Consider the following 13,720-nt stretch of genomic DNA (forward strand, 5'->3'; position numbering starts at 1 on the left):
GACTTGCATAATCAGTGGACAAGGCCAAATGGAATGAAATAAAGAAAATAAAACAAAGGGGCAATTTAGTTTTTATCTCATCACAAACAGAACAAAATAAACTGATCCAAAAAAATTGAGAAGTCAGCTATTCGTTAGGATCAAAGCAAATGGGAATTAGAGAGTAGTTTAGACTCAAGAGGGAAGCAAAACTTATAAGCTAAATTAAAAAAAAAAAAAAATTCATTATGAATGGAATCAATTCAAGAGAGTAAAGAAAGGCAAAATAAATTTTTTGTGATTGAATGTTATGTATTTGTCCCAATTAGGAAATTGGTTGCTAATTTGAAACTACATGCAGGATTCGGTTTTTTTTTTCTTTGGTTGTGGGTGTGCGTGTGTATGCGAATATCGTGATTACTCCCCCTTATAGAAAAAGAAATTTCGTCAGTCAAAAGTGTTCAAACCAAACCAACACCCCATATCTATCTTACTTGTCGGCTTTCTGATGCATAAAACTGAAACATTTCTTAAACAATAGATAAAAACAAGATTTAACCAAATAATTACAAGCTTTTTGACGTTTTTATTGTTCGTACTCTGTGATTTATTTTTTTTTTCCGACTTGATAAACTCTTTTCGTGAAAAGTTTGTTTGATTTTTCATACAAAAAAATTACTTTCTCCTTTTCTTCCACTGTCAATGCTAAACTTCATTGGTGTTTCGTTATCGTGAATCATCCCTTTCATGTGTATATCACCCAGTTTACTCGATAAATTTTAAAATATCTTGAGAGAATTTGCTTGTTGGAATGTTATTGTTGTTGAGTTGTGTCACGTTACTTGACAATCATCACATAATTGAGAATTTGCACCAAAAAAAAAAATATAGAAATTCCATCAAGTGATGAATACAATGATGTATGTATGGCGGGGATGATCGTGGTGGTTACATCGTGATAAGCTTAACATAATAGTGCTTGTAACCCTCTTGTCCCGCCTTGCCCTCCGCCTTAATTGTCATTTTCCATTTTTCCATATGGTTAAGTAGACCCGATTGTTTTACAATTTTTTGGAACACTCTTATTTGTATTCCCTTTCGTCGTCTCCTTTTTGCCACCTTTTGTAAGATTCCTGGTATACACAGGGAACAGGGGCAAGTTTAACAGTAACTTCCGCTAGTCCCGCCTTTTACCCAAGGATGGAGTAACTTAAAATATTTGCATTTACGATTTCCATACACCAGAATAAACTTAAAGTAGAGAATGTACTGTATATACTGATGGTGCTTATTGTGTATAAATTAAACTTGTATGTTACATTCTTTTCCAACAATAAAGGGTTCTTTTCTTCTTTGTGTCAGGATTGTTTGATGTTCTAGATGACGATGACGATAAACTGCTAATCAGTATTATTAAATATCGTCAATAATTAACCATCGGTGAAGACAATAATACTCAAACAATTAATGACAAAGTTCACAAGAGATCCGAAAGAAAGTAGACGTAAGACTATGATTAACTGTTGTTACGGTACAACCACCTCCTCCAACAAACTATTGCAGAATTTTAGAGTTTTGTTCTGGAACAAAAAACCACCAAATAGTCGATAACTTTATAAGAAATGTAACAACCACCCTTATTGTCCTGTGAAGTTTTCTTTTTGACGATAATACTACATACATACTGCTCTTCTATTACGATTATACTTACACTTTTCCCTTTTTCGTTTTGTTTCATTTCAATTAATCGTCAAATTATCTATAAACTTATACTATTTCTTTTCTGTTACTAGATTAGCTTTATTATCCTGTGATTCTTCCAACTTAGCTTGTTGTTCTGCTTCTTTGGCCTTCTTGTCTGCTAACCATTTCATCACAAATGGCAAAGCGGCATTACTCACAACCATCCAAGCAAACAAAACACCAATATTTCTTCCCATATGACCTTTCCAGGCATTAAAATAAGCCACTTGTAAAAGATCATAAAAATTTTTCAACGGCATAGCATAACCATAACGATAGAAATTAGGACATAAAGCAATAGGTGAAATTGTGGGTGCAAGATTGAAAACCACCGTGAATAACAAAACAAATCCAATCATGGGTGGTTTCAAAGCGAAAACAATCAATACAAAAAATTCAATAACACTCCCAATAGCTGACATTAACAAGTATGAAAAAACCCAAATTACTAAAAACCCCGAATGACCAAAAGTTTCATTGAATGGCAACCCAAATGCCGTGTTCAAAACAACAAATGCTAACGAAATAATAAAATAGGCAACCTGATTAGATATCATTCTAAATATCACATATTTAATGCCCTTGACTTTAGATGCAATATACATTTGTATTTGAATAGAAAATACAAATGCGAAAAAGGTGAGCACAATAAGATAGACACCAGCCAATTGCATAGTAGCAGAAAATACTGGATTAGGAACTGGATGTAAATCCTGGATGGCAAATGTAGGAATGGTAGAAATCAATTGAGGCGCATTATTGATGACGTTATTTGCTTGAGTTGAATTCAACGTTTTCAACATATTGGCAACTAATCCACTTTGAGGAGCAAACTTATAATATCCACGTAAGATTTGTCCAACAATGGTGACAATATAATTGTTGACAGCATTATAATCTCTTCCTGTTTCGTATACAACTTCCATCAACGAATTTGTAGGATTAAAAGTTCTTGAACCACTGGCTAATGCTTGATACCAATTTAATGTGGCATTTTCATAGACATAAAAAGCCGCCCAATATTTTTGGTGATGAATTTGTCGATACACTTCTTCAGTCAATGTGTTGTTATGAGATGTAGCTAAATTGGACAATCTATCATAATCCCATATATCAAAATTCCCTAATGCTTGAAGTGCTGGAACTTTGGTGAAATAACCTTCGATCGTTTGTCCCACAATGTTAGGCAATTGAGTGGAATTTCTATCACCAATCATGATTGCCATTTTCAAATTTTTAAATCGAGAATTTCTATTATAATAAGATCCGGTATAAATACATAACACAGCAGCAAACCCAAGCACTAAATATACATAATTCTCCAAAACTTGCAACCCAATCTTAATTCTTTCTGATTTGAACTCTTTATCCCAGAAACTATATTTCTTATTGGTGAAAACACTTGCAATTGAACTTTTCCTTCTTTGAACAGCTTGTTGTTGGGTAGGAGTTGGAGTGGTACTATCACCAGTCAAGTCTACTTTTGATTCGTGGGTCCCATTAGAACTTTCTTGTTGTCCTGTATAAAGCTGCGGGGTTTGTTCTTCTTCATCACTAGTTTTTGAGGTCATGGCATGGCTTAATTGTTTGGCTCCAAACATTTCTTCAACATAATTTGAATTTCCTATGTCTAATATATCGTCTTCTATTCCTTCTACCAAACTTTCTTCTGTTCTATTACTTGAATTGAAAAAACTTGATGCTGAGTTTGATAATCTTCGTATCATTGATGGTTTGCGTGAAGTTGGTGCATTGGCCTCTGTTGGTTGATATTGGACAGGATCGTGTTGAGATTGAGTTTCTGACTGTGAGGATGACGTTGCACTGGAAACAACGTCAGGGTCAGGTCGGGACATTGCTATTGGTTGGTTAGGTATTATTGTAAATTCAAACTTCTTGATGTGTAGAAAACAAGGGTGTATATGTAATTGAAGAAGAAAAGTAGAGAACCAGAGTGTAATAATTAAATAATAATGAATTGGAGGAGGAAGAACTCCCAGTATTTACATGAGATGGAACAAAATACTAAAAGAAAACACGGGACGGCAGGAAAATGAAACCAAAATAATACAAATTAGGGGGGGTGAGAAGAGCCTTTCACAAAAATAAAAAATTCTACACTATTGCACGAAAAAGGACAATTCTGGTAATTACCCACAACATACCTGCCAGCCGTTTCTATGTTTAAAATGTAAGAACAGTAAGAATCCGCCTGGTTCAACAACAACTTCGACACAAAACACGAATATTTGTATTTACATTATGGAATGATAAATAAAAAGAATTATCGTACGAGTTGCTCAGAAGCAGAAATGAGAAACTATAGACGAAAGTGCTAAGTAAAAGGAATACTTTGAATATTTTGTGAAAAAAAAAGGGTACAAACCAACGTATATATAGAGGCAAGGTTAATGACTGAGGACGCCTCTGTATTAGTTTGAACATTATAGTATCCTTCTTCTTCCTACTTTGTTTTTCTTTCTTCAACAATAGTAAAAGGTTTTCCCCCATTGTTATCATTTCTGTGACATTTTTGACAGTATTATTTTTCTATTCCAGCTCATTATTTTTTAGTATTGTGATTCATCGAACACCCTTTAACAACAACAACAACAGCCACAACAACCCTGTCTTGGTATTCTTTTACCTATTAATTTCACCATCTCACATCTGTCTTTCCATTGCTTTAAATATCGCTTGAAAGATTGGTTTGCTTTAAAAATTGAGACCCAATCCACTCTAATGACAGAAGCTACAGAGATTTCGGAAACAACACCAAGAACAACCCCAAGGGAAAGAAGTTCAGATTCTGACTCGATAGACCCATTGGACTCTGATAGTGTCCAATTTTACGATGCTCAAGATGGATTAGAAACTGATGGAGTGTATGCAACCGCTATTCAAAACGTTCAATCTCAAAGGTCAAAAACAGAACATCGACATGATAATATACCAAAAATAACAACTCCTGAAAGTGATGAAAATGGAGAAAAACACGAAGATCAACACGACACACAATCATTGACCGTTAAACAAAGATATCAGGAATATTTCAAAGTGATCCCCAAATTCTTTTTTGTCTATCTTCAAGTTTTCTGTATATTTTTAGGGTTTTTATCGATGTATTGGGGGTCAATATATCATCGTGACCAACGTTACCGGAATGTTGGTTATTTGGTGGTCAATGAAGATTCACAATTTACAGTGCCCAATGGGTCAGGTACATCGACATCATCGTCAACAATCCAACCGTATTTGGGTAATGCCATCATCAATATGTTGTCGCATAACAAAACCATTGAAAATCTTGGAGATTTTGATATTGTAAACTTGACCGATTTTACCCAATTAGCTGAGAAGCACAATAACACCCTATTAGAAGAAGCTGAACGACAAGTGCATCATCAAAAATACTGGGGTGCCATATATATTGCTCCAAATAGTACCCGAAACATTTATCAAGGGTTTCTGACAGGTAATGGGTCATATATGAGTAATGTGAATCAATCAATATCTGTTATTTATGAAACAGGACGTCATTTTTCAGCTTTAAGTCAATATCTTATTCGGAATTTGAATCTTGTTAGTGAAGCATGGATTCGTGATTATGCTTCATCTCAAGTGTATCAACCAATTTTAAGTCAATTGAATTCCACACAACGGCAATTTTTATTAACTAATAATCAAACAATTGCCATTTTCACAACATTACCAACATTTAATTTTATTGATCAAAGACCATCACCCAGCCCTGCAGTTTTAGGACCTTCTGAAATCCAATTGATCTATTGTTTAATCATATCCTTCTACAGTTACAATTTTTCCAAAGACATTTATGCCTATATGAGAAAGAAGATTAAGTATCGATCTTATTTATTCTATAAATTTTTGATATCTCAGTTGCATGCATTTGTATTAGCATTGGTTTATTCCTTAATGGCGATTGCTTTCCAAGTACCCACAAACGTAGCCTTTGGGAAATCAGGTTTTTTAGTGCTTTGGATGTTTGTTTTCTTATATATGAGTGCTACAGGAGTGATTAATGAAGTTGTAGTGCTGATCATATTAACATTTGGGAAACAACAATTAATTGCTCCTTGGATGGTGTTTAATATTGTCGCCAATGTTTCAACAACCTTTGCCCCATTCGTTTTAACACCAGGATTTTTCCGATTTGGATATGCCATGCCAATGTATAATGCTTATGAAGCAGTGAAAATTGTATTTTTTGATACTTGGAAAGGCCATTTAGGACGAAACCTTGGAGTTTTGATAATTTGGATAGTCGTTGGAAACGTGTCGCTATTATTTGTCAGTGATTGGTCCACCCAAAGGGCTAAAAAAATAGCTTTGGCAGAGAAGCAAAAGAAGAAGGAAGAAGAACAAGTAGACAACTAGATTTTTTTTTTTTTTTTAAAAAAAAAAACCAATAGTACTCATATATATATATATATATATATATATATATATATATATAACCCTAATACTGGTCATACTATATTCTATTTTACTTATTCTAAGCAGTTTCATCAATAACATCAACTCTTGGGGCGGCGTTGCGGAAAACTCTACCAAATGCCATCAATTCGTAATTTCTTGTCAATTCTTGATGCCAAAATTCAAATCCTGGTACCGAATCATCATTTAACAAGTTTTGTAAAATCTCCAATTTTAGATTCCATAATTCATTATTTCGAAGATCCTCAGTTTCTAATAAATTCGTAGCCATAATAGTAGGCAAGTTATTAAACAAATGTTCCTTACTATGATTATGGGTCGACATTTCCAACAATAATTTAAACAATTTATCCATTGGTAATTGTGACAATTTCTCATTGTTTAAATGTAATTTCAATTGGTAAAAAATTGTGGTGGATCCCATGAAATTTAACAAAATGGGGAAATATAAATTATTGGTGAATAAATTCAAATGAGCCAAAACATCAGGATAAATTGCGTTATTCAATTCATAAATGACTTGAGGATTAGCTTTACTGAGTAATCGAGTATCTGAATTCTCAGTTTTTTCAAATACTTCAAGTAGATTATGAGTTTTAAAAATTTGACTCTTAAAAAGGACATCGGTATACGATTGAGTAAATGTCATTTGTGCCACAAGTTCAACTACTTCATTCTTAACCAAGAAGTCAAATTTATCATATAAAGATAATATATCACTCAACGGAAGACTCAAATCAACTGGTGCTTCCAATTTAACCAATTTCACATAAAATTGAATCAATAAGATTAAAAATAATGGATCATCCAGATATTTTAAAAATTCTTGTTTGGTGAAACTGTACAACTGAGGTGAAAAGTCAGGCAAATACCGTAATAACAAACTCACCAAATCCAAATAACGTGACAATAATACAGTATTATCCAGTTCACGGATTTCCTTCAAGATAGGAATACACAGCTCAAGTAATTTGATTTCTTCAACGCCATTTACCACAGTAATTAAACGTTCAATTTTATTTAATACTGAAATCGGGGTTTCCTTTTTAAAGTATATCTCACGTAATAGTCTATAAATCATGTTGTTGTCACGCAAAAAGTGCAATGTTTCGGGTTCCGGGAGATTCAATAAAATGACTTCAAGACATAATACACTGACGTTTTCTATTTTGTCCTCAAATAAAAAGTGTAATATAAAGTCATTGGGATAATACATCAAAATTTGTTCAAAACTTAAATGACTTAAAATTTCTGGTAATAATCGAATTAACACATTATCAGGATCAATTCTATAAGCTTCTGAATCCATCAATATTCGATTGATGGCAGGAATAATTTGTTCAAAATACGAATGTTGGGTAACAGTTGATTGATCAATGGTTAAAGCATACCTGTCAATCAATTTTGACCCAACTGGTTGCTTTCTTTCGTAACTTGTTTCTAGATTAGTTAAAACCTTGTACGATAATTCGTCCAACATGATAACACAAATAACAAAATTACTTGTAGTATAAATCGAAACTGACAAGAAATGGATGAATAAGGTGGAGTTGGAGTTGGAAATTTCAGAAGGTTTTCGCCCCTAAGAACATTTCATCCCTTAAAAACAATGTTCCGCACTCGCCGTAACTTGAAACAAATCTCGCCAATTCTTAGAAAACTCACAACAACACTATAGTTTCCGAAGTAGGGTATAAAGAACTCAATATGATAAAACGTTATGTTAAGCAATTGTTACCATAGATATAATTACATGCACGTATTGTTTTCTGAAAGTTTCTTAAATGCAAATAACCGAATCAATCGATGTAAAGATCAACGAGTCAGGCATTTATCAGTGATATATAATCTCTAAAACAACTTGTTTTCTTTGTCAGGGCGCATCTGTTGAAATCACTCTTGGAGTCTGAGCATACTACCAGGGATAAACCATTTGTAATATACATGCTCCTAAATTGAAGCCGAGTTGGAAAAATTACCGCGTTGGGGTTTTGTCCATCTTTGCTATGAACTCCAAAACAAGTCTTCATTAGATTCACACAATTACTCTTTAACCCTACTCATTGATTTATCTAGTTGTAAGCAGGGTAAATTCTTGAACCATAATTATAGACGCCAAAACTAGTAAATACAGAAAAAAACTACCACAAATATGATGGCGGCTAGTAATTCTTTGTATAATTTGACGCTGACCACAATTATAGTTCTGTGATATATATGGGGTTATATTTTCTCTTCACTATATAAATAACTTAAAATCCTCTTTTGCATCCAAAATTTTTTTCTTTCTTTTATCACTTTTTTCTTTTTCTTTTATCTGTCAATCAATATATCTTTACTAATTATCCAAACCAGTCCTGTATTTATGTTCCTTAGGTGTTAGCTGGTATAATAAGCTCATAAGTCCAAGTCAAGCTGTTAAAAGAATGACGCGCTTTGACTGGTATTCAATAAATTCCTTGATGGTCAAACTGCTAATAAATACCCTGATTCATTAACATAATAACAGAATTCCATAACTTATTACACATCCCGCTTTTCTATTGTTTGTTTTAAATCAATTTAAATCAGATTTTTATTGTCCCTTTCCATGTTTGCCGTTTAGGTTAGTGAAATCATCTTGCCGCCAAAAGAATAACGTACTCAAATATGAGGCCAACAATTGGGTCTATAACTTTACAATACCTTATTGGTGATACGTTCCCACTCTGACTTGGTCACATTTGGTTAAGAATATGGGGAGCACATCACAACCTTTGTTGGAGCAAAAAAACATATTTGTATATAAGCTTTTGTTGCATGTATATGGTACATATGATTTATAGGATATGATACTTTGGGGATAGGAGATACGATGATTATGAGGGTGCTATTAGGAGAGAAATAGGTCCGAGGAAGATGTAGTTGGTGTCCACGGATTCGAAACTCTTGTGGTAGTGCAGCGCATCTCTTCTGAGCAGGGCGTTAGGCGCAAGTGGACGTACGAGAGCCACCGCTGGGGCAGTTGATTCTGTCTTAGGGTACGGTTGTGCCGGTTGCTGAAACTTGTACCATCTCTAGCGCTACCACTGGATCTTGGCCTGGCCAGCAGACCACTGCTGCCAGTGAAATTAACGTGCCAGCAGCGAAAGCCCAAGGTCAAAGTTAAACCGGTTAGCCGCAAACCAAATACGGGCCGGGTAAATTACCAAGATTTACCGTTTCAATTTATCTCATAAACCACAGGGTTTACAAGAAAACAACATAGCCAATACCAAGTAATTAAAAAAGATGTTTAAACTTGGTTCAAGAATGAAATTAACTTAATAAGTATCCAAATGCTCTAACCTAATAGCCACACCATTGACTCATTTTCTAATGATGACTTAGTACTTAATTCTTTGTCTAGTTAGTAGCACGTGTATTTCTCTAATCAACCGTATTTATTCTTCTAAAATTGGTTTTTTGAAAGGAATCCGAATCACAGTTTATAGAGGGCATAACAGAAAAAGGAGAGAAATTAAATATTGCAAGTGATGATGGTTGTGATTATGTTCTATCTGTTTACACTTTGAACTGCTATCATGTGTGTCCTGTATTGTTCAAAATCTAGTACAAATATTTGGTTCTGAACACCTTAACACTGTAAATGTACCAGTATTTATTAGAGAAGTATAAGGATTCTTGTACATACGGTATTTTCAACATTGGAGTTATTTATTCAGTTTGGATTATTGAATTAGTCTTATAATAAATACTTTGATTAACCAATAATTACCTTTGTAACATACGTAACAATCAATTCTTTACCGTCAATGACGAACTATAGATAGGCGTGGATAATTAAACTGATTAATGAAAAAGGTACAGATAACTAAGGCGATTGTAAACAAAAACACTTTATTTCTTTTACTTAAATTTGAAGTGTGGATATAGAAAGATCGTAGACTATTCCAACCAGAAATCAACTGTAAACAAAGTAAAACTAATATTATAAAAAAATAAAACAATTCTCATTTGCTATTAACAAACAAACAAGGACTACTTGTTTTAATCAGAATTGTATTTAGACCCTTCTTCATATTTAGTGCAATCAATCGGCTTATTTTCGTGATCCATTACATTCACCAATACGGCCACACGGGTTCCTTCTTTAATAGCTACTGTTTCTCTTTTCTTCTCACCATTAGGAATGTACTCACTGTAATCAGTTCCAACGCAATTACCTTCTATTATCATTCCAGGAAACACTCTATTGTTTTTTTCATTAACAAAAACCCCTTCTTTGATCTCTCTTGGGTGGTTTCTGACACATTGTTTCTTATTTTTAGATTTTTCGGAAGACTTGGTGCCATCGTAAAATCTTTTGAGTTGACAACCATCTAATTGATTATCATAAAAGGGAACACATGTAACACTAATGTTTTTAGCGTCTGTGACAATTTGATTCATTGAAGAAGGTGGAAATTCGTCTTTTTCCCAGCGCATGCCCACTGTGTTGTACTTTTCAGCCATTTTATCATTGTCAGTATTCCCACAACTATATTTTGCAATTACTTTGTTTCTTTTCAAATACGTTCCTTTGGACATTGTAAGAATGTTTAGCCTAATCTCAGTCTTCTCAGAACCTTCGATACTAGTTGTTCCATTGAAATACTTTGTGCTCTGGAAATTATTGGCAATAAATTTAAGTGCGTTACATGCAACACCAGGAGAACGTCCCTGTTGGTTCACAATATAAACTGGAAGTCTTTCCCCATTAGTATCTTTATAATATATGTCAGGTGTATATTCGTGAAAGTCATCCTTTTTGATATCGTTGAAGGTTCCAAATTCTGTTTTACCATAAACCTTATTGTTCTTTGTGTTCACCCAAACTGTGTGTGCACTCAATGTTTTCATACATGTTTCATAATCACTATCACTATCTTTGGTACCACACATTTGACTGATTTTTCTTCCGTCCTTAACAGTGTCATCCCTTTTAGTATTTTGTAAGTACTCATCATTCTCATCGTCATCTTGTTTACTGATACTTCCGTCACTGGCTAAATTTGGATATGCTTCGTCAGTCTCCAAAAAATAATCAGTACATGTTGATGATGACGAGGAGGAAGATGATGTTGTTGATGACAGGTGTTTAGTTGTAGCAGAGCTTTGGGTGTGTGTCTTTGGATTTGACTTGGAAACTTCTTCCACTAAATCATCAAAGCTTGTACTTGCCAACGAAGCCGCATTATTTGACACCAAGCCAAATACACTCCAAATGCTAGCACCTGCTAATGCACTGATTCCCAATATCTTTCCGGAATCCAATAAATCTTGAGTATCATTGTCAATTTTGTCAATGTTAATATCTGTTCTGGCTCCACCCCATCCCCATACAATCCGCTTATCGTTATTTGGTGGTTCACCATATAAATCTGAATAAGCTTTGTAAAGATTCAAAAAATATGATACATGATTTTCCAACGCAGTTGTATCTTCTAATAGATTGTCCATCCATTCTCTTTCATCGTCTTTGATACACGTGTAATCATAAATCGAGTCTTGGTTTTCTTTAAGATAGTTCAATGCATCCAGGTAAACATTACTAAACACATAATGAGGAATTGGCATTGCAACAATATACATGTATGCAATTGCCCTAGTGATTGGCTGAATATCCTGTCCATCACTAGGACTAGCACATGCCCAATTTTTATGACTTTTCCTGTGTTTGTCATACTTTTTGTGGTTATTTGCTTTCCAAAAAGTGGTCCAAGCATCTCTAAAAATATTATCGAACCTAATTAACTCAATCCGAACATGTTCAGAATCCCTATCAAAAGCGGCATGGTAAATGCTCATGTAAGTTGACAATCCACCAACAAATTTATTATCTGATAATAACTTCTTGATATCATCGCCTAAAGTCGATTTAAATTCATTCTGAACTTTTTTGGCTTCAGACTTTGAGTTTTCTGAATTCACATCTCCTGCTAGCTCAGGTTCCCCTTCTCTCTTTACCGTGTTGTTCCAACTTGTGTTGTTCCAACCTATGATAGAACCATTACCACAAACCTGTTTGGTGAAATCATAAAATGGGTATTCGTTATCCATGGAGCAGTTGACAAAATAGTTAACATAAAAATTGTCATCAGCATTCTCAAAGGAAACATTGTAAAGAACGTCACCTTCATCGTGTATATAAGTTGGAACAGACGAGTATGTGGGCCAATATCCAGTAGACAGAGCAATTGTGGTAGCACTATCCTGAATATCAATCGAAGAAGCAGCCGATTCCGAATCTGGTTCATAACTGTGTTGTTGCTGAGTAGGTGTAGGACAATAAGTTGTAAACATTGTATGAATACGAGTAGTGTAAACTATTTCCTGAGCAGAAGAGCCAATGATAGCGTAAAAGAATAGCAATAATAAATAACTAATCAACATGATTGCAAGAATTGAAAATTATTGTTAATGTCGAAACTTAATTGGTAATTTTAATCCAAAAATTAAAAAGCAGAGGGTTTTGGAGGAAAGACACCCCATTTTTATATTGATCAATTCATGTTTTGAAATTAGTCTTGGAGTAAGTAATGTAGTTGAAGTTTTTGATCATTTGCAGTCATTTCTGAAATGTAAAGAACAAAACAAAAAGTTCAGGCTTTTTTTTGCATCTAGATTCCAATTTCCAAAACGCGTTTCTTGTTGCATTTTGTATTTCTGAAACATTTGATTCAAAATATATCCAATTATTATTATTATTATTATTAACACTTGTACATTTCTCCATACTATAGTTTTAATTAGTTTGTTATCCCCAAACTCAAGTAGATTTTAATTAATTGCTTTAACAACCAAACATGTTTGGAAAGTTATTTTTAATAATAGCAGTTGTCACAACAAAGTGAGTTGGTTCTGCTTTGGTTTACTTAAGAACAACTGAATAAATATAAAGTCAAACCGTACTACATTTTTTGAGCAAATATGTAGGTGACTTCCCCTTGTATCTACAATCTTGCTTGATTTGTCAAATATAGTACTCGGGTCTAATCACCTCTACAGTATTGTTTACTCCAAAGGTATTTAGAATATCGGGAATTTTTATTTGGTTTCAATGTTTACCAAAGTTTTTAAGAATTACTGCCTTGTTGATTTTAATTGACAAGGCTAGATTCGCAAGCTATATAAAGAAGTATTCAAATTACAAACGCCAATCATCGTCAAGTTTGTCAAATACGAGACAACTGGTCTACCGATGTACATATCTCGCGGGAACAGCTAGTATATCAAATAATCAAAAGTATCTTGGTCTCAACACAAAAGAAATCTAGCCTAAAATCTATCAGTACAACTATTTTTGGGGTTGACAGAATGTGTCAAATGCGTATTCAAGCCTAGAATCATCCACAGGAATGTTTGGCGTCAAGTTTCTTGAATAGAAGCTCCCAATTTTTTTAAGCACTTCCTCTGTAAGGTACGTGAATTTAAATTAGAATTTATAGATTTATAATCAGGAGTAATAAACTAGAAGACTAAGTATTACAACCAATTCTCAATCCCTGGAAGAGGCGAT

The 13,720-nt window shown here is 33.9% G+C and overlaps 4 protein-coding genes across 4 annotated transcripts; 1 reads left to right on the plus strand and 3 right to left on the minus strand. All coding sequences in view use genetic code 12, as the record gives it.

Annotated features, from left to right (window-relative positions):
• Positions 1 to 1,751: 1,751 nt before the first annotated feature.
• On the minus strand, positions 1,752 to 3,449 carry CD36_73070 (membrane transporter, putative; the record flags this gene model as incomplete). Its single annotated transcript, XM_002421473.1, has 1 exon — positions 1,752 to 3,449. One exon carries the CDS (start codon positions 3,447 to 3,449, stop codon positions 1,752 to 1,754), a length of 1,698 nt encoding a protein of 565 aa, XP_002421518.1.
• Positions 3,450 to 4,464: 1,015 nt separating this feature from the next.
• On the plus strand, positions 4,465 to 6,120 carry CD36_73080 (membrane transporter, putative; the record flags this gene model as incomplete). The annotated part of the gene is made up of 1 exon (XM_002421474.1): positions 4,465 to 6,120. The coding sequence occupies one exon, from the start codon at positions 4,465 to 4,467 to the stop codon at positions 6,118 to 6,120; it is 1,656 nt and encodes a 551-aa protein (XP_002421519.1).
• Positions 6,121 to 6,238: 118 nt separating this feature from the next.
• On the minus strand, positions 6,239 to 7,660 carry CD36_73090 (conserved hypothetical protein; the record flags this gene model as incomplete). Its single annotated transcript, XM_002421475.1, has 1 exon — positions 6,239 to 7,660. One exon carries the CDS (start codon positions 7,658 to 7,660, stop codon positions 6,239 to 6,241), a length of 1,422 nt encoding a protein of 473 aa, XP_002421520.1.
• Positions 7,661 to 10,209: 2,549 nt separating this feature from the next.
• On the minus strand, positions 10,210 to 12,594 carry CD36_73100 (conserved hypothetical protein; the record flags this gene model as incomplete). Its single annotated transcript, XM_002421476.1, has 1 exon — positions 10,210 to 12,594. The coding sequence occupies one exon, from the start codon at positions 12,592 to 12,594 to the stop codon at positions 10,210 to 10,212; it is 2,385 nt and encodes a 794-aa protein (XP_002421521.1).
• Between the last annotated feature and the right edge of the window lie 1,126 nt (positions 12,595 to 13,720).

This window comes from Candida dubliniensis, chromosome 7, assembly GCF_000026945.1.
Source record: "Candida dubliniensis CD36 chromosome 7, complete sequence".
NCBI lineage: Eukaryota > Fungi > Ascomycota > Pichiomycetes > Serinales > Debaryomycetaceae > Candida > Candida dubliniensis.